The sequence below is a fragment of the Vollenhovia emeryi genome, unplaced genomic scaffold (genome assembly GCF_000949405.1).
Source record: "Vollenhovia emeryi isolate VEMERY1.0 unplaced genomic scaffold, V.emery_V1.0 DF939289.1, whole genome shotgun sequence".
NCBI lineage: Eukaryota > Metazoa > Arthropoda > Insecta > Hymenoptera > Formicidae > Vollenhovia > Vollenhovia emeryi.
This window is the reverse complement of record NW_011967077.1, coordinates 206,524-233,117: the sequence shown is the minus strand read 5'-3', so window position 1 is coordinate 233,117 and position 26,594 is coordinate 206,524. Positions and strand designations below refer to the sequence as shown.

At 36.6% G+C, this 26,594-nt stretch overlaps 4 protein-coding genes across 7 annotated transcripts; all 4 read right to left on the bottom strand.

The window, feature by feature from the left end:
• Positions 1-437: 437 nt before the first annotated feature.
• LOC105559133 lies at positions 438-6,080 on the bottom strand. Its single transcript, XM_012007220.1, has 8 exons — positions 5,576-6,080; positions 3,505-3,697; positions 3,109-3,226; positions 2,905-3,015; positions 2,671-2,790; positions 2,152-2,433; positions 1,765-2,056; positions 438-1,294 (listed from the first exon to the last, which is right to left on the bottom strand). Exons 1-8 carry the CDS (start codon positions 5,594-5,596, stop codon positions 1,187-1,189), a joined length of 1,245 nt encoding a protein of 414 aa, XP_011862610.1. The 5' UTR covers positions 5,597-6,080; the 3' UTR covers positions 438-1,186.
• Positions 6,081-6,178: 98 nt separating this feature from the next.
• Positions 6,179-8,968, bottom strand: LOC105559132 (arylphorin subunit beta-like). Its single transcript, XM_012007219.1, has 6 exons — positions 8,545-8,968; positions 8,120-8,456; positions 7,608-8,017; positions 7,208-7,524; positions 6,768-7,120; positions 6,179-6,682 (listed from the first exon to the last, which is right to left on the bottom strand). Exons 1-6 carry the CDS (start codon positions 8,767-8,769, stop codon positions 6,276-6,278), a joined length of 2,049 nt encoding a protein of 682 aa, XP_011862609.1. The 5' UTR covers positions 8,770-8,968; the 3' UTR covers positions 6,179-6,275.
• Positions 8,969-11,110: 2,142 nt separating this feature from the next.
• LOC105559141 lies at positions 11,111-19,583 on the bottom strand. The gene is made up of 12 exons (XM_012007230.1): positions 19,282-19,583; positions 18,834-19,164; positions 18,334-18,752; positions 17,926-18,242; positions 17,459-17,820; positions 16,952-17,358; positions 14,165-14,410; positions 13,447-13,786; positions 12,742-13,160; positions 12,200-12,519; positions 11,787-12,139; positions 11,111-11,689 (listed from the first exon to the last, which is right to left on the bottom strand). Exons 1-12 carry the CDS (start codon positions 19,498-19,500, stop codon positions 11,280-11,282), a joined length of 4,143 nt encoding a protein of 1,380 aa, XP_011862620.1. The 5' UTR covers positions 19,501-19,583; the 3' UTR covers positions 11,111-11,279.
• Positions 19,584-21,765: 2,182 nt separating this feature from the next.
• Positions 21,766-26,328, bottom strand: LOC105559130 (WD repeat-containing protein 43). 4 transcript variants are annotated; one of them, XR_001008725.1, is made up of 8 exons: positions 26,014-26,328; positions 25,260-25,754; positions 24,517-24,982; positions 24,095-24,401; positions 23,741-23,988; positions 23,460-23,657; positions 23,007-23,073; positions 21,766-21,960 (listed from the first exon to the last, which is right to left on the bottom strand). XR_001008725.1 is itself a non-coding variant. In XM_012007215.1 (7 exons), exons 1-6 carry the CDS (start codon positions 26,209-26,211, stop codon positions 23,470-23,472), a joined length of 1,902 nt encoding a protein of 633 aa, XP_011862605.1. In that variant the 5' UTR covers positions 26,212-26,328; the 3' UTR covers positions 21,766-23,073; positions 23,460-23,469. The 4 variants fall into 4 exon arrangements, 3 of the variants coding, with proteins under 3 accessions (XP_011862605.1, XP_011862606.1, XP_011862604.1); XM_012007215.1 differs by having other exon boundaries at positions 21,766-23,073; XM_012007216.1 differs by lacking the exons at positions 21,766-21,960; positions 23,007-23,073 and adding an exon at positions 23,086-23,208.
• Positions 26,329-26,594: the final 266 nt, after the last annotated feature.

The following is a 26,594-nucleotide window of genomic DNA, read 5'->3' as shown; positions in this document are numbered from 1 at the left end:
TCTTTGTTTATATGTAATATGTTTCGTTACATTAATAACATTTGTAGGTATAGAATAAGAATAATATTATAATTTCAGTATTAGTCAATGCTATAATCGTATTGACGAAAAGTAAACAGCAAACTTGTAATTGGTATATACTACTATTGTCTCGCATGACATATTTTATTTCTTTGTAATGATTAACAGAACTTTATTGTCTTGTGACTATTTTTAACTGAATCTGTTGATGGTTAACAAAGAAATAAATTAAACAAGAGAACAATAATTTTTTATTTAATCAATAGTTATAATTTATACTATGTGTGCATGTATATACATATACACACGCGCTCGCGCTCACACACGCTCACACACAGACACACACACACACACAAACATATGACGCACGCGAAATATAATAGTATAACATAATAATTATTATTATAATGCCACACATACATATAAATATTTGTTATATGATTTGTTATAATAATAATTGTTATTATAATTTTGAATACTACAATAATTACCATTGTAACATTGTAGTAAAATTGTAATGACACATATTCTGTGGTCCACTATTAAAACTAGTATATAATTATAAAACAATTATTTTGTTTTTTTTTCTTATAACTAAAATTATATTTTCGTCTTATACGTGGTAATTTTGTATCAATTTCATAGACAGTGTATGTGGAAAGAGATAAGAATTTACATTCTGAATCTGAAATTATTTTTTTAGATCTGGAAATAATACTTTCTTGTATCACAATATTCTTTTCCATTTTATTTGTCATGTTATTTCTTCAACTGCCTGTTTCTTTTCTTTCAATTACAATGAATAAAATTCATCTTTTTTCACACGTTTATAATATTATGTTATCGACAAATGGCTACATCAAAGCTCAAAGAGAAATGTTATGATCAAATGTATTCGATTGTAATGCTACGAATTATCACACTTAATTGTGATAAAAAAAACTAATGTCGAATAATGTCAACAATGATTTGTAACGCATGAGCGAAAAAGATCTCGTGTAAGCAAACGTGCCAATATTTGACTATGTGCGACATATTTGAAATGACTCGGATAAATCGCTCCAACTTGGTACGCTCGATCATTTAGCGACGATTGAAATAATCACTCGTAAATCGACATGATATTTTATCGGGATGCAAAATACATATCTTTACGTGAAACTCATCATAATTCGACATTGGAACCGCTGCGACGAACGTATCGATTGAAGTAATCCGGCCGCCAGCATTTACAGCTTCCCGGTACCAAGAACCAGTCGTAATATAGCCGTACCTAAAAGAAAGAATAATAAATCTACTAAAGGTTTTTACAACATAAGGTGAAATGAGAGATATTACGATAAACATTGCGGAAAAAATTGTCAAAATCTATAAGTTTTCTAAACAATTGAAGTTTAGAAACGTATAGTTGTACTTAGTAAAAAAACAATCCTTTAGTAGCATTAGCCAAACATTGATCCAATGTTGGTTATATTAGAAATGCATTGACCGATATTGTCCAACGTAAAGCCAATATTTAACAAGGTAATAAGAATATTCGTACAATATTAGAGCAATATTGCTAAATAAACATATTCCCTAATAAGAGATTGGACCAATATTGGGAATACTGGATTTACATAATTTCCCAATATTGCGGCAATATATTGTGCTACTAGGATCGTTTACTGAAATTTGATTGTATTATAAGCGTTGACAAAGTAGCGTAAGAAGAGAGATCGAGGTGAAGATGTAAGCTCTTACTTGGAAGCAACCCATTTCGTCGAGCCCGTCACAGTGATGTTGCTGAGCACCACCATTGTTACGTGCCTCTCCCGTGCTCGCGCGTTTCTGCAAATATTGCTGATAATTCTGAAAATCGTGAACTGGTGGTGGGGATCCGACAACAGGATCTCGAGTACCAGATCCGATACCGGAGTCAGTTCCTTGATTCTCTTCTAGGAACGTGTCCGGATAAAATATTTCAGCGACCAACAGACTCGTCCATCTCGGCGACGATAGGCATCCACCATCCAAGTAATGGCACCTCGATTGCCTGCAACGAGGAGAACTCTTGCCTAAGTACTTGCCGTAAACTTTAGGCGGTTATTGTATCGCATACTGCAAATCCAAGTCTAATCGAGTTCCTACATGCATCTGGTGAGTTCGATCGTCTGCGTAAAGTAACCTTCGTAAGGTATCTGCACCACGTATCTCCAGACACCTTGGTAATTCTTGGCGAAGACCGGAGTCGCGTATTCGACTTTGGCTGGACACGGCGTCGGCGGGCCCGTATACTCCGTTTTCTCCTGCGATGGTACGCGTTCTCCTCGTCGATAATCGGAGTTCGTCGAAGGTTCATCCCGGCGTTCAATCACCGCAGCCGACGACGCGATCGGCTCGCCTTGGATCGCTTTATATAACATGCACACTCTGTTCGCCGAAAAAGAAACGACATTATTACTATTTTCTCTTCTTAAAAGGCGAAACTTCATTTTCAAAAACTCATTCGTTTTTAAAACTGTCGATATTTTCGTCAAAAGAAAATTGATTACGTTCGTCATACATAAAAAAAATTCGTAGATGAAATGGCCCGTTATGCCCGATTCGCTAATATTACGAATCTAATGTGCGTCTAAAATGACTTTTGAAATAGTGAGATGTACTTACACGCCGCTACCATTTTCGCAAAACTTGCGACCATTTCGATTCGAGTCTGTGGGTAAAATCAAATCCAATGGACTAGATCTTTTGCTTCTACCATGTTTCTCTTCTTCGTCTGTATCAACACTACGGAGAGAGGTTGTTAGCTGGTTCGACGTATAAGATCAAAATTAAATATACAACACAGAAAAATTCTATTCATGATTGTGAGGATGTCTCGGGCTAACAATAAGTACTTACGAATTTTGCGACAACGGATGCACTTTGGCGACTTTTGGCAACGAATCATCAGACTTGAGGATCGGTAATGCTTTGCTGAGGAACTTGAGAGTATGATTCTTTATCAGTGCGCTGTGTAAAAAAAATCACAAACGATTTAATGTCATTGTTTATGCCGATCTCCAATTACTAACAATAAATTCATTTGATTTAGTTCTCACTTACAAAGGATACGACGAGCCATTTACATATTGGTTCATCGGATTCCGTGGAATATAGCCTTTGTTCAAATCTCCGCAGATGTTATGTATCGAAACGGAGCCTTTTCCCTGCTTGTCGTTATCTAAGAAAACGATATTATAAAATAAATTGTTAATATGTAGAATCACAAAATGCTGAGCTTGAAGTCATTATCACACATAGCAGTGATTTCTTTAATTATTGTTGATTAAAAAATATGAATTTTGAACTATTTGAACTTGACCGACAACTTGACTCTTCTGTAAATAGCAGAGGAGATGTTAAACGCCACTATCGATGTCGACATAACGGTTTTTCATAGTACGAGTAATTAGCTTTAGTTTTAGGTTTCTCTTTGCTTATCTCGTATTCCGGACCTACCGTAACATCCTTTATCGCTGTCAATGTAGGGCGGTGGCCGAACCCTGGGTGGTTCCGCGTTCGGTGATTCGACGAACGCGTAATATCCCTCCGGTGGTTCGTCCGTTCGCGTGGACTCGTTGTCGTTAACAACCGGTTTGGTATTTTTCGACTTTTCTTCGGCGGAATACGCTGATGCACACAAGAGTATCATCTAAATGATAATAATTTGATAACGTTAACATCTTGTTTTTACGCAAAAACGAAATTATGCGTTACATAGATGTATGAACGTATTTTATAAACATTCTCGCTTTCCCGTTTAAAACTTTTAATCTGCTCTTTAATAAGGCTAATTATTCTAGTTAAAAATTAGATCGCGACGGTGAGAATTTCGGAAGAAGAGTTCAATAATTCCTAGCTAGCGTTGCATTTGAATTATAAATTTCTTGCAATTGCAAGAGAAACGAGATGTAAAAATGGTGGGGTATCTGTAACATTAATGGATTTTGGCGCGATCAACCTTCTTTTGATTTTCTTCAGCTTCCATCCACCTAAACCCTAAGAGAAGAACGTTAGTAGCTTTTTACATGAATATACATATGACTGTGGATAACGGCTAACATGTATTACGTTACATCGCGTTGGCATCGGCGATGATTACGAGAGAGATTCCCTCGTAGTTACCGAGGTATGCGTACGATGCTAACGGTACACGGTCCATGGTGCACGGGTCCACGCCACTCCACGCTTCTCGCTGCGGGCTGTTCAGCCTATTTTATAACGTGCGTGTTACTCGAGCGTGTTGTCCTACTAACCGAGGCATTATACCGTTCTACTCAATTCTACTGACGAATCTTCTTTTACACATTCAGGGCTTAATATAACTCGGAAGAAAAATACCAACGCATATGCTCAGGTTTTTCTTCTTTTCCAACTTTCCGATACATCCTTAAAGAGTAATTTCTCACATACACCTTGTACAACATTGTGAGTTTACCTATTAATTTTTCCAAGGCTGAGAAAATGGATTTTGCATAGCAAAATATTATCTACTTACTTTCATCGCGTAGAAACCATTAGTTCAAGTATCGCATATATGATAAAACGATAAATTAATCGATATCAATCTTGCATAACAGCAACGTACACTCGATAAAACCCGTTGTGTTTTTGAGGAGACGGCAAGGGGCTTTTATCGACGACCAATTTCTATTGGAGAATTGAATCGTAACGCGCGATACAGTCTGGCTTATTTTCAATATACATACGATACATATAGAAAGATGTAATTCTTCATTAGCGAGTCCCAAATTAATGGAATTTGATGATCTTTAACGTAAGAATTCTTCTCATTGCAAAAGGTGGATGTCCGTTCTACTTTCTTGCAGTAGATCTGAGCGTTAGGAAGTGCCGATACAGTTACGAGGACAATGACGTCTCCGAACCGGTATCGACAGAAACGGTAGACTCGATTTATTTAGCGGGACATTGCTGACGATCGCGAGTATCCATCGCGAGTTTGTTGCAAGAATAACGCGACTCGAATTTCGAATTTTACTTCAAATTATTTGTATTAAATGGCTTTCGGTAATTCTCTCTCTTTCTCTCAAATTGCGTCACTTTTATAAGAAAGATACAAGATATGGAACAATGACAATCATATGAGATTCGTTGATTATACCTTCAATTTTTTATTTTGCATTTTAGAATAAATCACCGAGACTTTTTGACCTTGTGTTAAATTGGACTTTTTATAATCCGTACAACTAATTTCTTCATATTTCTCTTCTGCTTATCTTGTAAATTCTTAGCTTAATGAAAAATTACGTTTAAACAAAAGTATTTAAGAATCCACGAATTTACACACAATAAAATTTAGCTTCGTGAATAGATGAAAAACTTGTAATACTTTTTATCTCGAAATTATGAATAATAAAAAATGACAAATGCGATATGTCAACTTGTTAAGGAAACACTTTTTCTAAATTTGTCAAAGTTGAAAGATAAAAGAAAATGTAGAAAAGTTGAGACAATCTACACAAGTCGTTTAAAGGGTAGACGATAAAAAAAAGTGATATCCGTAACTTACGACAAACGTGCGAAATTCCATGGCGTGTTAATCCACTGTAGGGGCCAAGGAAGAACGAAATGTCCGTCTGTCAAGAGTTTCTCGAGACTATCACACGAGCCGATCGGACCTGTCTACCAGCCAACGGTCATAGCAAAACTGAATTTCTCGTCACCCGCATCGCGCCGCTCAAGGGGCCACTTACCTTCACCTTGACCGTGTATTTGACCGTCGTGTGCGGTAGAGGAACGTACGGAGGTGTCGGGCTTTGGTATTCAGCCCGTTAAAGGCCATGAATTATAATACAGAGTACGGCCAAAATCGCAGTACAGCTACAACGGGATTAATCCGTTGGGAAAAACAAGATGGAAATGTACAATATGTCTTTTTTGCGCGACATTTTGCTTGAGAGAAAACTGATTTTAGAACGTTACGTTCTATATTCAAATCGTAACAAACACTTGTTATTTTCTATTTATTAAAATATCAGCTCTTATAGAAGTCGTCGTTAAATGCAGGATTGTAAGAGTAGTCGTCATAAATTATATTCTCAAATTAAAACTTTTATGTTTCGTCGACGATTATTAATATGTGTTTGTGGCTCATGAAATTGTTCAGTGTAAATTATATAAAACATATATACTTTATTTAAACACGTTTAGAATGGAGAACGGTTATATTGAATGAAATAATAAGGTAAGATTGAACATATAAATAACGATCAATAAGTCACATTCAGTTCCGTCTCGTCCTTGTGAGAAATTAGAACCTCTTTCAACATCATGTTCGATCCATCGTAGCGGAAGTTGTAAATAGGCTTATCCAAGGGGAAGCCGTACGGCTTGTTATCGTATTTGTAACCACCAAAGATGCGGGACGTGTAAGAGATCGGTTCTCCTTCGACTGGACTGACGTATACAAACATCTGGAACGGCATACCCTCTTTCTTGCCCTTGGGCAAGAGCAGCCGTTCAGGGAATCCGTAGACTCTTTCCGCATACGAGAAGGAATCGGAACCGTCCAAGGCCTTGAGCACTTTCTTGTATAGTACCTCGCTCGGTTCCAGATCGGGTGTAGCAAAGAAGCAATCTTGACTGTTTCGAACAATCTTGTTCGCACCAGCGTTTACTGCAACACACGACACAAGAGAGAGAGAATACATATCCATATGAATATAGTAATCAAATTCAACCTTCTTACAAGTTATACTAACGATCGACTATCCAGTTGTCCATCTCATAAAAGAATTTCGCATATTCAGCGAAATCTAACGGTTTGTGATGAACATCATACTTTGGTCCGAGGAAAATGCGTATCGAGGCTTTCATAGGTTTCTCGGCGTTGATAGCCAGATGGAAGCTGAACGGTTTGTGATTGAGACGATATTGACGAATTTTGATCAACGTGCTCTCAGCCTCCTTCGCGTCATCGGCCACCAAACCGTTGTTGATCGAGGTGTCGAACTGATCAAAATAGGTGATTAACTTATCTACGACGAAGGTCTCGACCTTCAATTCGGGATAAATTATTTCGTTCTTGCTGTATGGTTTTTCATGCATTTTGTATCTGAAAATCAGTATTGTTGTATTGTTGAAAAGAGATTGTCATTTTAATCGCCCAAGGTATTTGAGAACATGATTTTCTAGATAATACCTGAAATAGTAAATTAGTATTCTTTTGTAGAAACGATAGAATGCCGGATCTCTCATGGACGTGCTATAAAACTCGAGGGCACTAGGTATGATCTGGTAGGGAGTTGACGGCTCCAAGTTGTATCCAAAGATCTTTCTCGCAAAGTAATCGATGCCACCGTAAAAATTGAGATTGCAGGAATCCACATTGCCCTCGATGATGTTGCCAAGGATGTTGAGACCCTCGGGTGTGTAGATGTTGATCATTTTGCCAGTTGGGTCCAAGACAAATCCAGAGTCAATGGCCGCCGATACTCGGGATTCCATGTCTTCTATGTCCTAAGGTAAGAGATAAATGATGGTTTACTCGCTGACTGCTCACTAATTAAGTAATTAGTAGTAAGGCTAAAGCTAAATCGCACCTTTATATACTTGTACTTGTAGTAGGGAAATTTGCTCCAGTATGGTCTCTGTGGCAGCGGCAGGCCATTGTGATAGGTCATCGTCGGATAGTATCCGACGTAGAACTCGTTGTGCCAGTCGAAATCTTCAATTTTACCAATGTCGTTGGACAACCGCTCCAAGTAATAACGGCACAACAATTGTTTATGACCGTAAAGATACTCCATCCCGCGATTCTTCTGTAGGCCGTATTCCTCGCTCTTTAGCCAGAACGGATAGTCTTGCCGGAAGTAGAAGTAGTAAGCGTTCAAGCCAATGTCCTCGGTGAAATAGTTAATCTTATGCTCCAGATCGTACTCGCGCGACATGTACCATCCGGAATAATTTGCCGGAATGATGTAGGTGTCGTAGCCACCGAACTTCTTCGAGTCTACGTTAAACGATAATATTTCAATCATTATTGAGACAAATTTCCATCGGATAAACCAAATGGTTAATTTTTCCGAGCAGAACTAATTCGATTGAAACTTACCAAGTTTACCGAAGAGTTTTGCATGGTGCGCCTTCTCGAGTACTTCGGAGTTGAAGAATCCGTATGGGTACATTTCATAAGGGGGCGGCAGCTGAATGAATTTGGTATCGTTGCGGAGCATAACCGCGGTGTACATGGCCTCACCGAACTGCATCTCGTTCATGTAAATGCGCGCCCATAGTGCCGTTTTGTAGAAGGTGTCAAAGTCCTTGGCATAATAGAATAGGCGAAACAGCGCCTCCGTTTCCTTCTGAAGCTTTGGATAGTACAGAGAGCTGAGCTCGCCACGAGGAAGCATGCCATACTCGTATAGATGGAGAAATTTCTTCACCGCAGCCTGGAAAACGATGCGAAGGGATCCAGATGATTATTTGGTAAAAGACCTTAGAGGATATAATTATGAACGGAGATGATTTCGTATTTACCGTATTAGTATACGAGTCTATGTTGGCTTCGATGTTATACGAGCGACCTTCCTCATACAACGAAGGATTGACGAGGGAGGGTTGCGAGATATAGTACAGAAGATTATAGATCTTCTTCTGTTTAAGGAGGAACTCCTTGTCGGCGCTCTTGATGGTATTGTAGTCGGCTGCTACCAGGCTGAAGCTGACGGCCGCGACGACGGCTAATACCGTCGGAAACTTCATTTTCCAAACTTTTCCAACACCGCCACTGCAGTGGCGAGACCAATTCTGAACAGCGCTAGACGGTGCACTCGCACTTTTATACACCTACGTCGAGCGCGCAATCAAATCGATAGGTCATCAGGGCACTGAACGTATTCGATATCGGATCCGCCAATTCTTCGCTCTCACACATTTCACTCACTTGAGCTAACAGTTGATTGCTAAGCCTTATTCCAATCAATTTTATTATCAAATAGTTTGATCGTGAAATAGAATTAGTCCTTGTTATCAGTCAATCACTAATTTCAATTCATTACTTGCCGTTGTGTGTCCCGACAGGGTAACTTGGGCATCGTAACTGATACAGTAGTGTATAAGTATCTGTCTTCATCTTCAACACGAATACGACGAAAAAGATTGAGGAGAGGCGGCAATATTAAACAGTTCACCCAATATATGCCATACCAATCATTTCTCCGTGCAGTTATGCCTTGTGTCGCGCCAACAGATAAACACCGTTGTTAAAACGCATATCGTTAAACGGAAAGTTGAAAGATTCCTTCTCGTGCAAGAGGTCATCACGCGGGATATCTTCAAATGTATACCTAAAATCGATCTACACGAGAGTACTTTTACGCAAATTCTATGTAGCGGCACGTATTTACAACGACACATGCAGGTCAAAATTCTTAAATTACCCCTTTGAGGAATAACACGAGATTAATTGCACAATATTCACTGCTCACAAATATAAATAGTGTACTTTTATCACGCATGACTTTTGACTCGAATTCAAACTGTAAAAGTGTCTTATGTACATACATCAAGTAGTGATTTCATTGAGTTTCATCAGTCAATACAATTTTATATAGAATTCTTCTTTAAAACATTGTCTCCCAAAGTCTATTTTAAACCTGACATGAGATGCGATACAGTTTATTGATAAAAATATCACTCTCGATAACTTTTGGATTTATCATCATCATTTCTTGTAAGATTAAATTAGTTTATAAATATTTATCTTTCCAGCTTGCAAATACATAGTGAAATATTTCTACCAGTTTATCTTCACATCATGACCTCTAGTTAATCACTAGCTAATATGCCTGCCGATAAAAATTTAAGAGTCAAGTAATAAGTTGTCAAATATATTTCATTCATTTATTTATAAATATAATTAACTTCACCAATTGTATTGCAAGAATATTTTTAGTATAGGATAAATGAAAAATTTCGTTTACTTGATACAGTCTGCTGCAAATAATTCTGTTGCGCAGATGGATAAATCGAAATAAACAATTCGCGAGCAATCGTTTTGCTCTTTATCTTTTGTCAATTGCATACTTATAAATTCGATAGAGACGACAGATAGATACTTATTTCATGCAGTATGATTAACTCGTCGCGTCGGTTGGCGGTAAAAATTTTATAGGATAAATCGATAGCGCAACAGCTGTGCTTAGATTAAGTTTACTGTCTAGAAAGGTCGTATCTGAACGTTCGTAGAATAATTAACTACTCTCGAGATGTCCTCCTTTTCTGACCTATGATAAGCGCTGAATAAACCGCACTATATGCCGTCTTGACTGATTATGACAACGGTATATTATACATAAATTAATTAATCTACAAAACTAATAATAAATCTAGTACAAAGTCCTGTATCGGGCACACGATTATGCGTTGTAAACGTAAATCAAAATTATTAGTCGCTCGATTCTTGTATATTATATAATGTACATATATTTAGTTAGATTCAATCAGGTGAACGATACAAGTATAAATTTGAATTTTTCATTGACTAATCTATAATATAAACATCAAAACTATTTTTTAAAATGATAAATTTTATTATCATTGAAATAAATATGTCAATCATGCATGTTAAATGTATACGTAAAATATATAAAATAAAATGTTATTTTGAAATGTTTATTATTTAAAAATTATAACATTCACATCATTGTTGAAAAAATTCGCTCATCATATATTATATAATTTATAATCATTATAGCTTTGCAACGGCTATAAATCGTAATATATCTATCGCGCATACATATATGTATAATATACAACAAAATATCATATTAAAAAAAATGTTTCTTCCACATATTTAATTATTACGCAGTGATGATCGATATTCAATATCTATATTTTTCACCGTTGTTTTATCTCCTTTCGTCCTCTTGCTCTCGTCACCTATGTATCGCTTTGAGTAGAAGTAAAAATAACACTGATAATACGAATATACGCTAATATATGTAAATAATATTTTCTTCTTTTCTATTAAAATAAAAACTAGAAGGTCGATTGGAATAAAGGATTGATTAGAATTTGAAATGAAAGAAAAGCAAGACAGAAATAAATGGTAAATGATGTTTCTGTAAAATTTATTTTAGGTTAGGTTTATCTCGCACTGGATGGTTACACATAAAACATTGGATGGTGGCACATTTCTCTCTTATTTGTACATCTCTTTTTTCATCAGCGCGACCCGAGTTGTTGTTCTGGCGATCGCACGAGTTAAATCTTTATACAGTGAGGTTCAATTCTTCCGCCTGCTTGTGGTAAATGAGAACGTCTCTCATGTAGAAGTTAGGTACGGTGAAGTTGAAGGTGTGAACCGGTCTATCGAGCGGATATCCCAATGATCGGAGGTCCATCATGTTTGTACCCCAGACAGGGGAATCCACCTCGATGGCTTTCGTCTCGTCCAAGTGCGACACAGACACGAAGAATTTGAATGGCATGCCTTCCTTCTTGCCCTTAGGAATCATCAAACGGTCAGGGAAACCATAAAGCTGGCCTGGGTAAGTGAAAGTCTCGCCACCCTCGATAGCTTTCACCATCTTCTTGTACAGAACCTCACTTGGCACCTCATCCGGAACGACATAGATGGACTCGTAGCTATGGCGCTCAATCTTGTTGGTTCCAGGTTTCACTGTAGCAATAAAGTTACACAAGTTATTTGAAATAAAAGATGATATATGTGCGTGTTTAACTGTGAAAAGAGATATTCAAAAGAGGTAGGTACTAACGGTCAACGTTCCATTGGTCCAACTCGACAAAGTTCATATAATTCTCGCTTATGTCCAGTTCGTGGCCGTGAATATCGTATTTAGGTCCAAGGAAGACGCGAACGACCGCTTTGACATTCTTGTTGCTGTTGACGGTGATGTGATAGGTAAAAGGCTTATGGTTGAGACGATACTGACGTGCCTTGATCAACATGGATTGAGCCTCCTTGTGGCTACGCACCGATACGGCATTGTTGACCAACGATTCAAAGTGATCGAAGAAAGTCAAGAGTTTGTCAACGGTGACGGATTCGATCGTAACACCTGGGAAAACAAGTTCTTCGTGCGTGTAGCTCGGCAAGTGTTCCTTGTACCTGCGGGAGGATACATGTCGGTTATTTATATTAATTTGAAGCGATCATTGGCTTACGCACCTCATCCAGTAAGTGACAATATTCTTATAAATTCCATAGGCCACGGGATCCCTTAAGGTGGTGGAGAAGAGCTCGATAGCAGCAGGAATTGTCATGTGTTTGGTGATCTGGTGGACTGGGCCCATGCCAAGGACCTTTTTGTACAAATGGTCCAAATGTCCGTAATATGCAGGATTGACGGAATCGGCATTGCCCTGTATCACGTTGCCAAGATGGTTGAAACCATCTATGGTGTAAATGTTGACATGTTTACCGTGCATATCAATGACATAGCCTTTGTCGATGGCATCGGAGATGCGAGTATGGACATCTTGTATGGCCTGTGGGGCAGTTACAGACACGTCATAATTTCATTAATCTCTTGTTGTCTAAAAGAACAGGCGCGTCTTTTAGACAACCGACCACGAGACATCTAATTGAAAATATACATATATGTATATTGTCCCGTCTTGGAAATATCATCTAGGTATCTATCTGAGAACATTTTTAACATTTGGTGATATTTGGCTTACATACTCGATAAAACCTGCTTTACCAATTACCTGGATATACTTGTGTGCGTGAAGAGGAATCTCGAAACCAACATGACGTTGTGGGAACGGCAACCCATTGTGATGATGCATCGTCGGGTAGTAACCAGGAACGATAGGTTTAGTCACGTCGACGTACGAAATTTCACCCATATCGTTGGACAATCTTTCCAAATAGTAGCGAATGAGCAATTGTTTAAGGGTGTACATATACAATTCGCCGCGAATATGTTTCGGCATATTATACTGAACGCTGTTCATCCAGATTGGGAAGTCGTGATGCGTTACAAAGTGAAACGTATTTAAACCGACATCCTCGATGAAATAGCTTAATTTGTGTTGTTCCGACATTTCATCTCCAACCACATGCCAGTTGGTGTAATTGGAAGGAATGTAATAATAATCTACACCACCAACTGTTTTCTTTAAACCTACCAAACCAAATAATTTCGATCAATATTTTAATATTCACACCTAACACTTCTGCTTTTATAGAACAAATTGGTGTCCTTGCTAATTATCGTACGCGACAGAAAGAAGGCAGTTATTGGAATATTTCATTACATAGACTTTTTTTCATTGGTTTCATTGACAGAATATAAAATTTACCAACTAATTTCTTTTTATTGTAGATAGAGTGGATGGGGAAGATCTCGAAGAAAAATGATTATCGTCAATGAGACTATTTTATGTCGATGGATCGACTATTATACCAACCTGATTGCGAGTCACCCATCGCGATACGATAGGCCTTATGCAAAACATCCTCGTTAAAGAAATAATGCGGCACCACCTCGTACATCGGGGGCAAACGGATGTTTTTGGTGTCCGGGCGATGCATTACGGTGACACTCAGCACGTATATGTACATGTATTCGTTCATGTGGAAGCGTGCCCATATGGCAGTATTGTAGAAAGTGTCAAAGTCCTTGGCGGAATATAGAACACGGAAGAAGCACATCGCTTCTTTGTAATGCTGAGGATGACTTCCGTAAAACACCTCTCCCCGTGGGAGCATTCCGTGTTTCCATCGCTGCAGGAACTCGGTCACCGCCGCCTAGAACAACAAATCGAACAACATACTTACGGATTGCAAGTTTCATCTATCAAATTCAATCGCGGAACTAACTTCTTCGATTCGACGCGAGATGTGTTAAATAAAAGAATTTCTGCCCAACTCTTTACAGGCACCTCATTAGTCGTTGAAAATGATGGAAAACATTTCAATGAATGCATACAAGTCTAAAGGCATTCCATTTCGAAAGATGTCGACGTTACACGCATATAATAACTTTCTTTTATTCTGTATAAATAATTTTTATATTATTTACAAAACTTTGGATTTCATTACAAGATTGTGACAAAAGGTAGGAAAGTAAATTTTCAAAAAAGTAACTCATTTTATTACATATACGTGATTATTGCTAGTAAATACCTTGTCTGTGAAAGAAGCAATGTTATCTTCGAGGCTGAAGGATCGCGCTTTTTGGTAAAGTTCCGGATGGTAAATGGTTGGCTGGTCAACGTGCCAGAAGAGCTCGTAGATGTTCTTCTGCCTGATCAAGTATGTTTTGTCGGCGGTGTGGGTGGGCACCTGCGTGGCATGAGCCAGGCACGCCGCAGCCAAGAGCAACGCAATCGCTTTCATCCTCGGGCCTGCTTCGCGAAGGATCGGCTGGCACTATTCGTCAATTCCTTTATATACTGTCTATCGGCGAAAAAGATACTAAAGTTCGGAGTGCAAGATTAGAGGACCCGTGAGGTAACCTGCAGTATACCGATAATGTTCGTTGTTTGTGTAACAATTATCTTTATTGGTAATCGCCTACCCTTTGACACGATAGAAATCCGGGATTCGTATTTGTTGATCACCCTCGCTTCACGTTATTTATTTCAATCGAAAGAAACGATTTGCTTCTTTCCTCTCTTTTCATTACTTTCGGAATATATCCTATTCTACCAAAGTCTTCTGCAAAGTCTGTCGAAATCTGCATCTAAATATTTTCACTCTGTCTATTTCTCATAATATGAATATGTTTTACAACGAAATTGAAATAAATTTAACGCTTAAACATTAGTCTCCTTGTAATAAATTAAAGTTTAACACTATGATTTATTCAGATGAAAATTAAGAAAGATCAACAGACTTCAAGAATAAAAAAGAAATTCTGTTTTTATTCAGATAAACTTTATAGCGTAAGAAAGGAAATAGCTGTCTGCAAAAGAATCTCTCTTAAAGACTAATTGCCAACAGAGTTCCTAATACAAATTACAACAAATATAATTTATATCGCAAATAACATTCAATTGTCACATTTGTTGCATCAACATCTCTTCAAGCATAAACAATCGAAATTTATTGAAAACCAAGATGTGATAAACATTCGCAAGATTATTTGTATTATCAATTAATAAATAGTAATTACCTGAATTGTATGTAAACTTCTCGTATAATGTGGTAACTAATATACATCCATAAAACTCGTGATTAACGTGTATGTATGAAATTCGATTTTGATGAACTGTTCCTCGATAATGATAATATATAATATATTATTTGTGCAAGTAAAACTTTTTATTAAATCATAAATGTAAAGCTAATTAGTAAAATAAGCAATGAAAATGTTTGTTTAATTGGTGTCTGAATAAATTCTGTAAAGGTTATTTTAGAAATTAAGTTATACGCAAAAGAAGAATATGCAAACTACAGAGATGCAGAGAAAGAGAATACGAGTGTATGTTTGTGATATAAATTATTTTTAGGCTTTTTTAGAAAAATTGTACAAAATTATTTCCCTGTTGCATTTTAAAACTGCTTAATACTGAGACTCGATTTCTACACGATCATGACGAAAAACGCTACGTATATCAATATAAATGCAAGATAATCAGAACTTGTGAAACTTATGCAAATGATAACTTTGAATATGTGCATAAAGATAATGTACGTTATTTTTGGCTTTGATAATTGTATAGTGATAAAAATATGTTTAATATTCGATATTAACCCGTTTCAAGCTAAAATGATAATTTCTTGAAGCGGAAAAATCAATCTTTATTTTAATTTTTTTAAATAATATATTGCAATTCTAAATAAATTCTAAAATTACATAAATTTATGGTACTTATAATATTTTTGAAAATATATGTTTGGAAATATACATATATGTATTTATAAAAAGTAATTAAATAAAAATTTATAATAATTAACGTCATTTGATGTTTGCGTGTAAATTATAAAAGTCTACGCTTTTCTCAGTATTTAGGAAAACTTTAATTTATAGCAAGATTCTAAACACACTTTGTGTATAAATTTCAACTGTCAGAATTTGTCAGAAATACCTTTTAAAGCGTGTTCTTTCTACAGCATAAATTGCTTCATTATAATATATAATAACTACATTTTAATTATACTACTTTGCATACCTGTGCACTTTTAATAATAATCTAATCTTATCCAATACAAAACTTGAGTCTATAAAAATAAGACGTTTATCGTGAATTTTCGTAACAGTCCGATTATACGGATTTTTTACTTTAAGTGTGTACAATTAAGTTAATTATTAAAATTTGATTTATAAGAAGTTATTGACACGTGGTGTCGATACGTTCTATTATTCGTTTAATATGTTTTAACAGCTTTTCGTATATACATTGTTTTACTATGAAAAATATCTTTTCCTTGCTGAGAAATTGCTTAACTCTCAAACTGCAAGACGTATAGTTTAGAGCTTTACAAATTATTTTCCCTACTTTTATCCAAAATTCATCAACTTTAGTATAAAAGCTGTATTGATTTACGTAACTACAGATATTGAAACAAGTTATTAACATGTATAAAACTCTGCAGTTACCTTTAAATTAAAATAGTAAGATAATTTGTAATTAACGCAAGTTAAAAGAGAAATTAACAAATGTGAGAAAATCAAAAGTACTGGATTAGGAGTAGAATGCAAAACGCCTTGTGAATTGAAGAGGACTTGTTTGAAACGGATCGAAACGTATTACGAAGTGGGTGTAACTGAAATTCGTAAAAGTATATGAGGGAATAAGGTGGATTCGAGTAAGCTGGAAAGTAATTTACAGAACGTATAATTTTTAATTCTTTATTGAAGAAAGACTTGTTTTAATTCGTATCACTTGCATGACACAGGATTCTAGACAGAATTAATTATCGTCAAAGTCTTCATCGGGGCTGACACAAGCTAGAATGGATAATCTAGAAGTGCATCGATTTTTCGTGCTCTACCGTGTGATAGATGTATACATCCTTGAAGAACATGTTTGGCGTGAAGAACTTCCATGGGTACATCGGTCTGTCAAGCGGGAAGCCGAACGATTTCCCGTCCAGCATAAACTTGCCAAAGATTGGCAATTCCACGGGCGTGACCTTGGTCTCGTCGAACGGACTCAAGTAGAAGAACATCTTGAATCGCATACCCTCGGGTTTACCCTTAGGCAGAGTCAGCCGTTCAGGGAAGGCGAAGAGTTTCTCGTAGTAGGTGAACGGTTCGCTGCCTCCTACGGCCTTCTCCAATTTCTTGTAGAACATGTCGCTGGATAGCATATCGGGCATGGTGTAGACGGAATCGGTGCTACGGCGTTCGATAGTATTTGCACCTTGTCTCACTGAAAGAAGCAGTCGATATAAATAGCGATTCTCGTTCATTTGAGAAAGAGAGAGAGAATTAAAAAGAAGAAAATAGAAATTGTTCCAAGTACAACTTACGCGTTACGACAAATTTGTCCATCTCGATAAAGTATTTGTAGTATTCACGGAGGTATGCTATGTCCTTCTCATTATGAACATCACCGTAGGCAGGTCCAAGGAAGATCTTGAGTACGGCCTTGGTCTCTTTGTCACTGTTGATGTTAAAGTGATAATTGAACGGTTTGTAATTGAGGCAATAACGGCGAGCCTTGACGCGCAATTTCATTCCCTCCTTGAAGCTCTCGACGGAAAGAGCGTTGTTGATGAACGTGTCACAAGTGTCGAAGTAAGTCGTCAGCTTGTCGACGTTGACGGATTCGAACTTGACACCGGGGAAGACCAGTTCGTTCTGAGTGTAATACGGCATGTATTTCTTGTACCTAGGGGAAACAGAGTGGAGAAACAAGTTGAGTAAGGGCGTTTGAAACGTTTAAGACGCCTGTGCGTTTCCGGGAGTGCAAGAGATCGCACGTTCGAACAAATACCTGAAGAAGTACATCATGATCCTCTTGTATAGCCGGTAGAATCCGGGATCTCTCATACTGGTGCTGTAGCATTGGAGAGAACTAGGGATCACCTTGTTCTTGTCCTTGTAGTCGAAGTTGAAGCCGAGGATATCTCGAGCGAGAGCGTCGTACATGCCGTAGAAGTGTCTATTGCACGAATCCACATTGCCTTCGATCAGGTTTGCGAGAATGTTCAAACCTTCAGGGGTGTAAATGTTGATTTGCTTGCCGTTCTTGTCGTAAACGTAGCCAAGGTCGATAGCATTCATGATGCGCAGTTCCAGAGCCTCGATCTCCTGCAAAGATTCACACGAGATTTACAAACGAGACGGTAGATGGATAAAATGAAATAAAATGGTGAAGCAAATAACGGGAAGATAATCGTACCTTCAGATACTTGTACTTGTAGAATGGGACATTCGAGTGGCGAGGACGTTGGGGCATGGCGATTCCGTTGTGGTACATCAGAGTCGAATAGTATCCGGGATAGAAAGATTTATACCAATCAAAGTCTTCGACGTCGCCCAGATCGTTGGAGATGCGTTCGAGATAGTAGCGACCGTATAATTGCTTGTGGTAGAAATAGTAATAATAGCCACGGAAGTCCTTCGGGATGTCGAAATCCTTAAAGTCGAACCAGAACGGCATAACTTGGCGGAAGTAGTAGTAGAAGCTGTTCAAGGCATAGTCTTCTATGAAATAGTCCAATTTGTATTCTTCGTCGAAGTAGGGCTTGACGAAGTTTCCGGAATAGTTGGCATAGATCATGTAGCTGTCCACGTTGTCCACGTTGGCAGTAGAGATTCCTGTAAATCAGCATAAAAACAATGTTTAGAGAGCGATTTCGTTAGTCACGTTGCGCTCGGGAGAATCACGCGGTGACTTACCACGAGTCATCTTGATGTCGTGAGCCTGCTGGATGACATTGCTGTCAAAGTATAGATTGGGGTAGATCTCGTAAGGAGCTGGTAATCTCATGTACTTGCAGTCGGGACGATAGAAGACAGCGACAGTGAAGGCGGACGTGAAGACTCCGTCGTTGATGTAAAGACGTGCCCAAGAGGCGGTTTTGTAGAAGGTCTGGAAGTCCTTGGCGTAATAGAAGAGCTTGAAGAGGAGCTTCATCTCCTCACGATGTTCCTCGTAATATGGCGAGTATAAGGCATCACGACTGAGCATACCGTGCTTGTATAGGTACAAGAACTCCTGGACTGTCGGCTAAAAATGTAAAGAGACATTCACAAATGTGAGAACGTGTACAAAAGCCAAAGACACAAAGATCCAAGGGTGTTTAACCGTTAAAAAATTGGAAAAATTGGCTTAGCTTATTGGTACCTTGTCCTTGTACATGTCAATGTTGCTCTCGATATCGTAATTGCGACCAATCTCGTAGAATTCCGCGTCGGTGAGGGTGTTTTGCTTGACGAAGAACATCAGTTCGTAGATCTTCTTCTGCTTGTGGAGAAAGTCCATGTCGGCCGTCTTAGCAGTCAGATGGTATCCATCCGACACGCATAGCGCCGTTAGCGCTAGAAACAGCAGCTCCTTCAGCATCACGATCAGCCTTCGATGTTTCAAACTCGATCAACAACTACCTCTGCGAGTCAGCAGAGGAGAACGATGCCTAACCGATGGTCCGGCGCCAGCTTTTATACCGGTAACTGTATGATTTCATTCCTAATCGCCTGACCTTATGTCACGACCTGCCTGTATTTCAACCGTTTTTGCTCGTTATCTTCATTCGCAAGTCTCACCTTCCGACCGAGTACCCATCCACCCGGTATTCTCGTTTGTAGTGGTAATTACGCTCAGAGAAAGAGTAGTGGAAATTTATGAAATATCCATGTCATCTCTCGCGTGAATTTTATAAACGCCTATACGTTAACAGATCATTACGTTTTCCTTTATTGCCTTCATAGGAATCCAGTGTTAATTAACAATTACTCTACATCTTAATGCAAATTCTTTCCACTATTAAATTATATAAAGGTAACAGCAGATGTTTTAACTAGTATACATATACATATGTATTTAGCGAAAAGTAAAATTTCTTACGAGTTAGTTGGTTAGCTATTTTTAATTAATTTTAATTAAATATTTTATATTGTATTGCATATTTTTTATATCATGTCAAAATTTTATTTGAGCAAATTCCAATGAAAATATTTTGCTAAAAGTACTTTGAGATCGATGAAAAGTGAAATAAAAGTCATTGAAAAATTGCTCAATGTGTTTTAATTAAATGATTCATAATTTGTTTAAATAAAATTTAGTGTAATACTAATGTGAAATATGAAATATAAGAAAAGTTCAAGTTTTATTTAAATAAAAACTTTGTTACATTTTAATGGCAATTTACTTGTTAAATTTTTAATTATTTATCGTCAACACATTTCAGCAAACTTTTATTTTCAGTAAAATTTCCACCAAGGACGTGTTTATGTCAAATGAATAAAGACTCATCCTAGTATGCTATGATTAATGAAGGCTAAACTTTGCAGAAATCCGTGTAATTTCTATGGTACGTGAGCCAAAGAAAAATTTCTCTTCAAAGACGTGCCCAAATGGTGGCTTTGTAGGTCTGAAAGTTCTTGCATAATATTATAGAACAGCTTGAAGAGTAGCTTCATTTCCTTATGGTGTTGTTTCTCGAACTGTGGTTCCTCGCAGCATTTATGAAAATGTGTATATGTTTACACAAATGGTAATTAAATTTTTCTTACTTCTTAAATATCAAATATAGAATTTTTAAGTTTAAAATCATAATTTTGTTATACCACTGTATTAATGATAGCAATTAATTATAGGATGAGTAAAATATGTATGTAAATATCAAGTATAAAAATTCATAACAGAAATTGTTTCGGTAGTTGTTATCTTAATATTTTTCATACTTTGGACGACTAATGTGATAACAACCAATTAACACGATGCCTATATTCTCTTGGTGAAATTCCTACGCGTAAACATGATTATACATTAATAATAAAAGCGAGCCGCTTTCTCGGCTTCGCAATTGGAATGTTTTTATCACTCGCGATATAAGGTGTCTCAGGTTTATCTCATCCTTTTCTTGTTTACAAATTCTTTCAGAAATTTATTTTTGATGAAAAGACTGAGGAAGTAATAATCTTTTAGTTTCGCATATCTATATAGATTTTTACGAATATTGCTTCACAAATGTCACAAATATGTACCTTATTTTAATATGTTTACTTCCAAGTAAACTGTATTAGATTCAATAAATAACATATAATATATGTATACGCGTGTATTTAAATGTTTTAGCAAATTATTTTCTTTCCAAATCTTTCAATAGAACCTATCTATATGACTGAAACTATAATTTTAATATTTGATTTTTGTTAAATTTTAATCTAACGTTTGAGATATAACAAATTGTAAGCAGAAAATAATTCAAATGTAAAGATATAAGAGAGAAAAGTATAAGCTACCTCCAAGGAGATTTGTTCATTACTATCTTTAATTTCTAGAATAATTACAATATAGCATAAGAACCATAAAAACAATAATTATTAGTAATTATTAATTAATAACAATAATTATTAGTAATAAAGTATTATTAATAATTACGCTGTTAATTGTATGTAATAATTAGTCAATTATCTTGACTAAAGCACTCGCTACTGTTAATAAATGTGAATTATCAATTTAGTAAACTATAAACACGTCGTAAGCCGGAGATATTCAACATATTTCCAAGATATTAGTACACACCTACAATAGTAGGTGTGTCGTAGATACACTTATGTGTGGAACGACACGCGACGGTTTATCATAAGGCCAGCAGGTCTTTCAAAGTTTATCATGTTTATTTAGCATTCAAGATTCGATAATTTTAAGTTTTAAATAACAATTTACATGATAACACATACAAATCATTTTCACACAGTTTAAATATAACGTAACGACATTATACATATACATGTGCTTGTACTTTTCCATTAGGATAGTCTGTTGCTAGTGGTACTCATACGATCCAAGATAAAGATTCTACAAGGAAAAATACAATCTATACAATATAAAACTTGTTTATTTTTTAAAATAAAATACTATATATTCGTATTCAGCTAAATTGATCAACTTATGATACACAAAAGATTCTCTAAAGTTATGCAAGCTTGTATTAAAATAAAGAAAACAGATTATACAGAGTATATACAAAGATACAAATAGAATTTTATTAAATTTAAGAGTTTTAAATTTAATGTAATATATGTGTATGTGTTCTTATCGTACAATTAACTTAATTAATTAGCTAAACAGACATATATTAGCAAACTAAATAAACATTATTCTTTTTAATATTCTCAAAATAAATGGCACTGTTCTGAGCACTAAATGTAGTAAAAGTAATAGATTATTTCAACGATTTATACATAATAAATTGTATTTCAAAGTAGGTTATTAGCTCCAGAGACTTGCCACAATATTACTTCTCTAATAGTAACTATATATAGAACCATTACTAGATTCATATAGAATTCTTCGATTACATTTAAAAGTAAAAAATATTTAATAAAAATAACATTATAATAAACTTTTAAAATATCGTCAATGAAAGTTCACGATAAAGTTATCGTATGTTTTGCGCGATGCGTATCTATAAATCTTGTTCGTACGCAAAGAACCTATTTTTGTTTTACATGTCAATAACGAGATATGTGGTGTTCTAATAAACTAAAGATCCGGGTTGGAATTCACTCAAAAATCAGTTTTTATTCGATTGTCCCCTCTCGGTAGGGCAGGGCAATCCACTGATTGTGAGGCTAACAGTGGAAGTAAAGTCAAATATAGCACTATTTAATTAAGTAATGAGACTAATGAAAGCTAACAAGGTTTTCTCGTTCATAACGCAGACCATCTTGTACATCCAAATATATTTGTACAATTACATATTTTTCAAGAAAAATATAACATATGTGTAGATAACAAATAAGTAACACGAGTACTCGCTACATTTGGCTTTTCCTCCGAATCTTCATACTTATAGTAAAAATAAATGTCTCAAGAAGAAAAAGGTTAACTTTTTACAATACCATTTTTGCTTCTTGACTTCCGTCAAGAATGGTTCCACTATGGTTGTATTAATAATCGAGATCTTTACTGGAAAGAAATGATTGTAATATAAAAAGTGGCACTTTATTCCTTCTTACAACGTTTAACAGTTTACAAATAAAAGAGTTGAACAGTATAATATTGATAATGCCAACGTTACATTATTTTATTTTTGTGATTTAGCTGAAAAATAGAATATTATTTGTCAAGTATAACATTAATTAATGAAAAGTATTTTGAGTGATTTTCTCATATCAATATTAAATTTATAAAAAATGAAAGTAGTTATATAATTCGCCAATAATTTTTATAGTTCTCTTTTGTGTAATTTACTTGAAGAGACAAAGTGAAAAAGTGGTTGGACAATAAACGAACGAAATAATCTCAGTATTAAAAGAAATTACTAGTTAGACCAGTTATTCACTGTTACCAACCAACTTTATTTCAGCTGTGTATAGAATAATTATCCACATCATCATCATTATTATCATCATCGTCCTCAGACTTGATGCTTCTGTTAGCTTCTTCGTCTTGCTCATCTTGAACGTCTTGATCCGACATCTCTTCCCAATTGTCATCGGATTCGCTGCTTAGATCAACTTCATCCTTATCGGCACCTTCATCCGATGAATCTACATATATATATATTTTTTTATGTAGATTTAATATGTGAAATTCAATAAAATTTGGGAATATATTGATAAGTTATATTAACCTGGGTCTTGATAAACAAGCAAACTATCCTCAGTTATATCTTTGTTGTGTTCCTCATTAGCTTGAGATATTTGTCCTGTTATAAGAGAAACTCTGCCTTTTAATCTCTGTACAGCCGTTAGAAGAGTTAATTTCGCATCGATAAAACTTAGAATAGGGCTCAGTATCTCTGCAATATCAGGTCGCGACATCAGGTGTGCTGCATGAGTCATTATCAAAGTTTGCAACCACATTGCTGCGATATTACTCCTAAACATGGATAAAGTAATAAGTCTTAAAAAAATTACGCACAAGGTGTTACATACTTTTACAATAAATAAATTTAGAAAAATGTATAACAAAAAATAATAATTACACATATGTTTTGCCTTGCAACATAAGGGTTAATTCTTTAAGCAATGGTGCGATTGCTTGCACTGGTAATTTGGCGATGGTATTACGAATTACAGTTTCATTTTTTGTAAACAGCACCGTTGACAAAATGGTTTTATCTTTGCTATTTAAAGCTTGCATCAGTAATTGCGTCCTATTTGCTCCTTTCGTCGGTAATTTTCCTGATGAATTTGCGTCCGCATTTAAGCTAAGATTTTCTAATCTCTCTTTTAAAAGTAATTGAGACCCTGAGCTAGTTCTATTTCTTTTCTGCGTTGAAACTCCCATTCCTGTAATGTAGTATTCTTTTTACGTTTTTCTCCCTATTTTCGTCAATGATTAAAACATGGATCCGAAACATTTACTTGCATAATAGTTTATTATTATAATTACGGAACACATTACCTCTAGCGTTACCTGGTGCAAGATATTCAACATCTCCTTCTATCGAGGTAGGTTTCACTTTAGAAATTGTTTCTTCTTTCTTTTCTTTCGATTTTTTTGCATCCAATCTTTCTGATCTGACTAAACATTGCAACTTGTCCGAAAAGTCGGGCACAACTTTCTCGAATGTCAAATTCAGATAACTACCGTATGCTAGTAATAGCTTTTCATCTTCGGTCAAGTGACCTGCTAAAATTGGAATTTGTCCAACAGATTTCTTCTGATTGACATCTGCCGCTATCGCAACGTTAAGAGACGGTTTCAATGGTTTGGTGTGACCATTCGGCTGATACTTGAACAGTTGTGTCTGACCCGATTGAGTAGTAACCAATACGACGACTTGCAAATCTTCTGCAACAAGTATCGAGATACACGTAGCCTCATCTTGCATAGCCAGCGTTGCCATTGATGCTTTATCATTTTTATTCTAAACAGAGATGAAAAGAAATTTAATTGTCAAACCAAGCCTAATAAAAAAAAAAGAGAAAATACATATAATCAACTGTATAAAAGGTGTGTGCACAGCATACCAAAATTGTATCTTATAGCAAAGTTATAGAAAATGAGTTAAAACTATATTAAGAATGGCCGATTAAAAAGTGAATGAACTATCGATGCTTCTTTCTATAAACATCTTTATCTTAGAATTGAATCAAGGACCTTTAGCATTTGTGAAAAAAAAGAAGAGATGACCAGCAACATACTTTGTCTAATGCCCATACAGAGAGATGACTGTCTGCACAGGCACTACTGAGTAGATAACTGGTTGTGTCGTCTACTTGTACAGTATGAAGAAACGTGACTTGATTGGCATGTCCAGTAAAGGTGCGGATCAATTGCTTCGTTGTTAAATTCCACCACTTGATTACTCTTTCGGCGGATAGCAAGGACTTTTCATTAGGTACAATTGCCAGGGCTGTGACTTTGGCTTTGCCGGATTTCCATTTACATTTGATTCCATTCTCCTGAAGAGTCCATTCCACTATGTGAAAATCATTGGCCGCTGTAATCAATCCGGTGTGTGGTGACCAAGCGATCGCCGTAACGGTAGAGGAATGGCCGTCCAACGTAGCGCCGACGGACGCGGCTGCTACGTCGTACAAGACGATCTTTCCGTTCATCGAACCCATTGCCACGACAGCTTTGCGGTCCAACTCTTCTGAAATTGACTTTCTCCTGCGTCTCTTTCTTGGCGATGGCTTAAAAGACATGTGGAAGACGTTTCATCATTTACATTTATGTTGATCTCGACGCAAGAGCGAAATCGAAGAGGAAATACGTTGGTGCGTTCAACATAACCTTTGGGAAAGTCGCGTGTCGAGCAAGCTCGAAGAAAGGTGAGAAATGCTGGTGAGGATGAAAGACTGTCGAGGGTGCGAAATGGTGTACAGCAAGCGCGTAAATAGAGCGAAAAGCAGGAAGCGGCGGTTGGGGAGCTGAAGCACATGGCGCATTTACCGATGCGTTGCCCGCCGATTGCGGACACGCGGAGATCCATCCTATGACGCTGCAGGGTGACGATAAATGTCGATTAGGAGTGTACTCGTCCTTCAACCGGCCGCTCGCAGTCTCCCAGATCCTCAACTTGCCGTCGTTACCGCTACATGCGTAATATTGACCGTCGTGAGAGAAGGCGGAACGTGCCGTGCTCGCCATCTTGGTTTGTACAACTACGAATCTTCTTTATCCCGTGAAACGATCCTAACCTCACCTCACCGCGCTCTGCGCGTTAGCGCACACGACTCACACGAGTCGTTGCAGGACTTGTTATTACTAATTATTTCTTTCGGTATATCATCTTAAATTCTATCTTCCGAAAGGCGAAAATCTCTTTCTTCCGTGGATGAGACGAGATGGAAAATTACCTTTTCGATCTTACATTTGAGTCGCGCACGCTTCGAAGCGTTTCTCTTCTCCTTTCTCGTTTACCGAAAGAAAGAAGAAATAACATGAATGTATATAATATAAGATGTATATAGATGCGGCTCGAAAGACAGAGATATCGCGCTTGGAGTGTAACAAGTATTCAAAAATTGGAA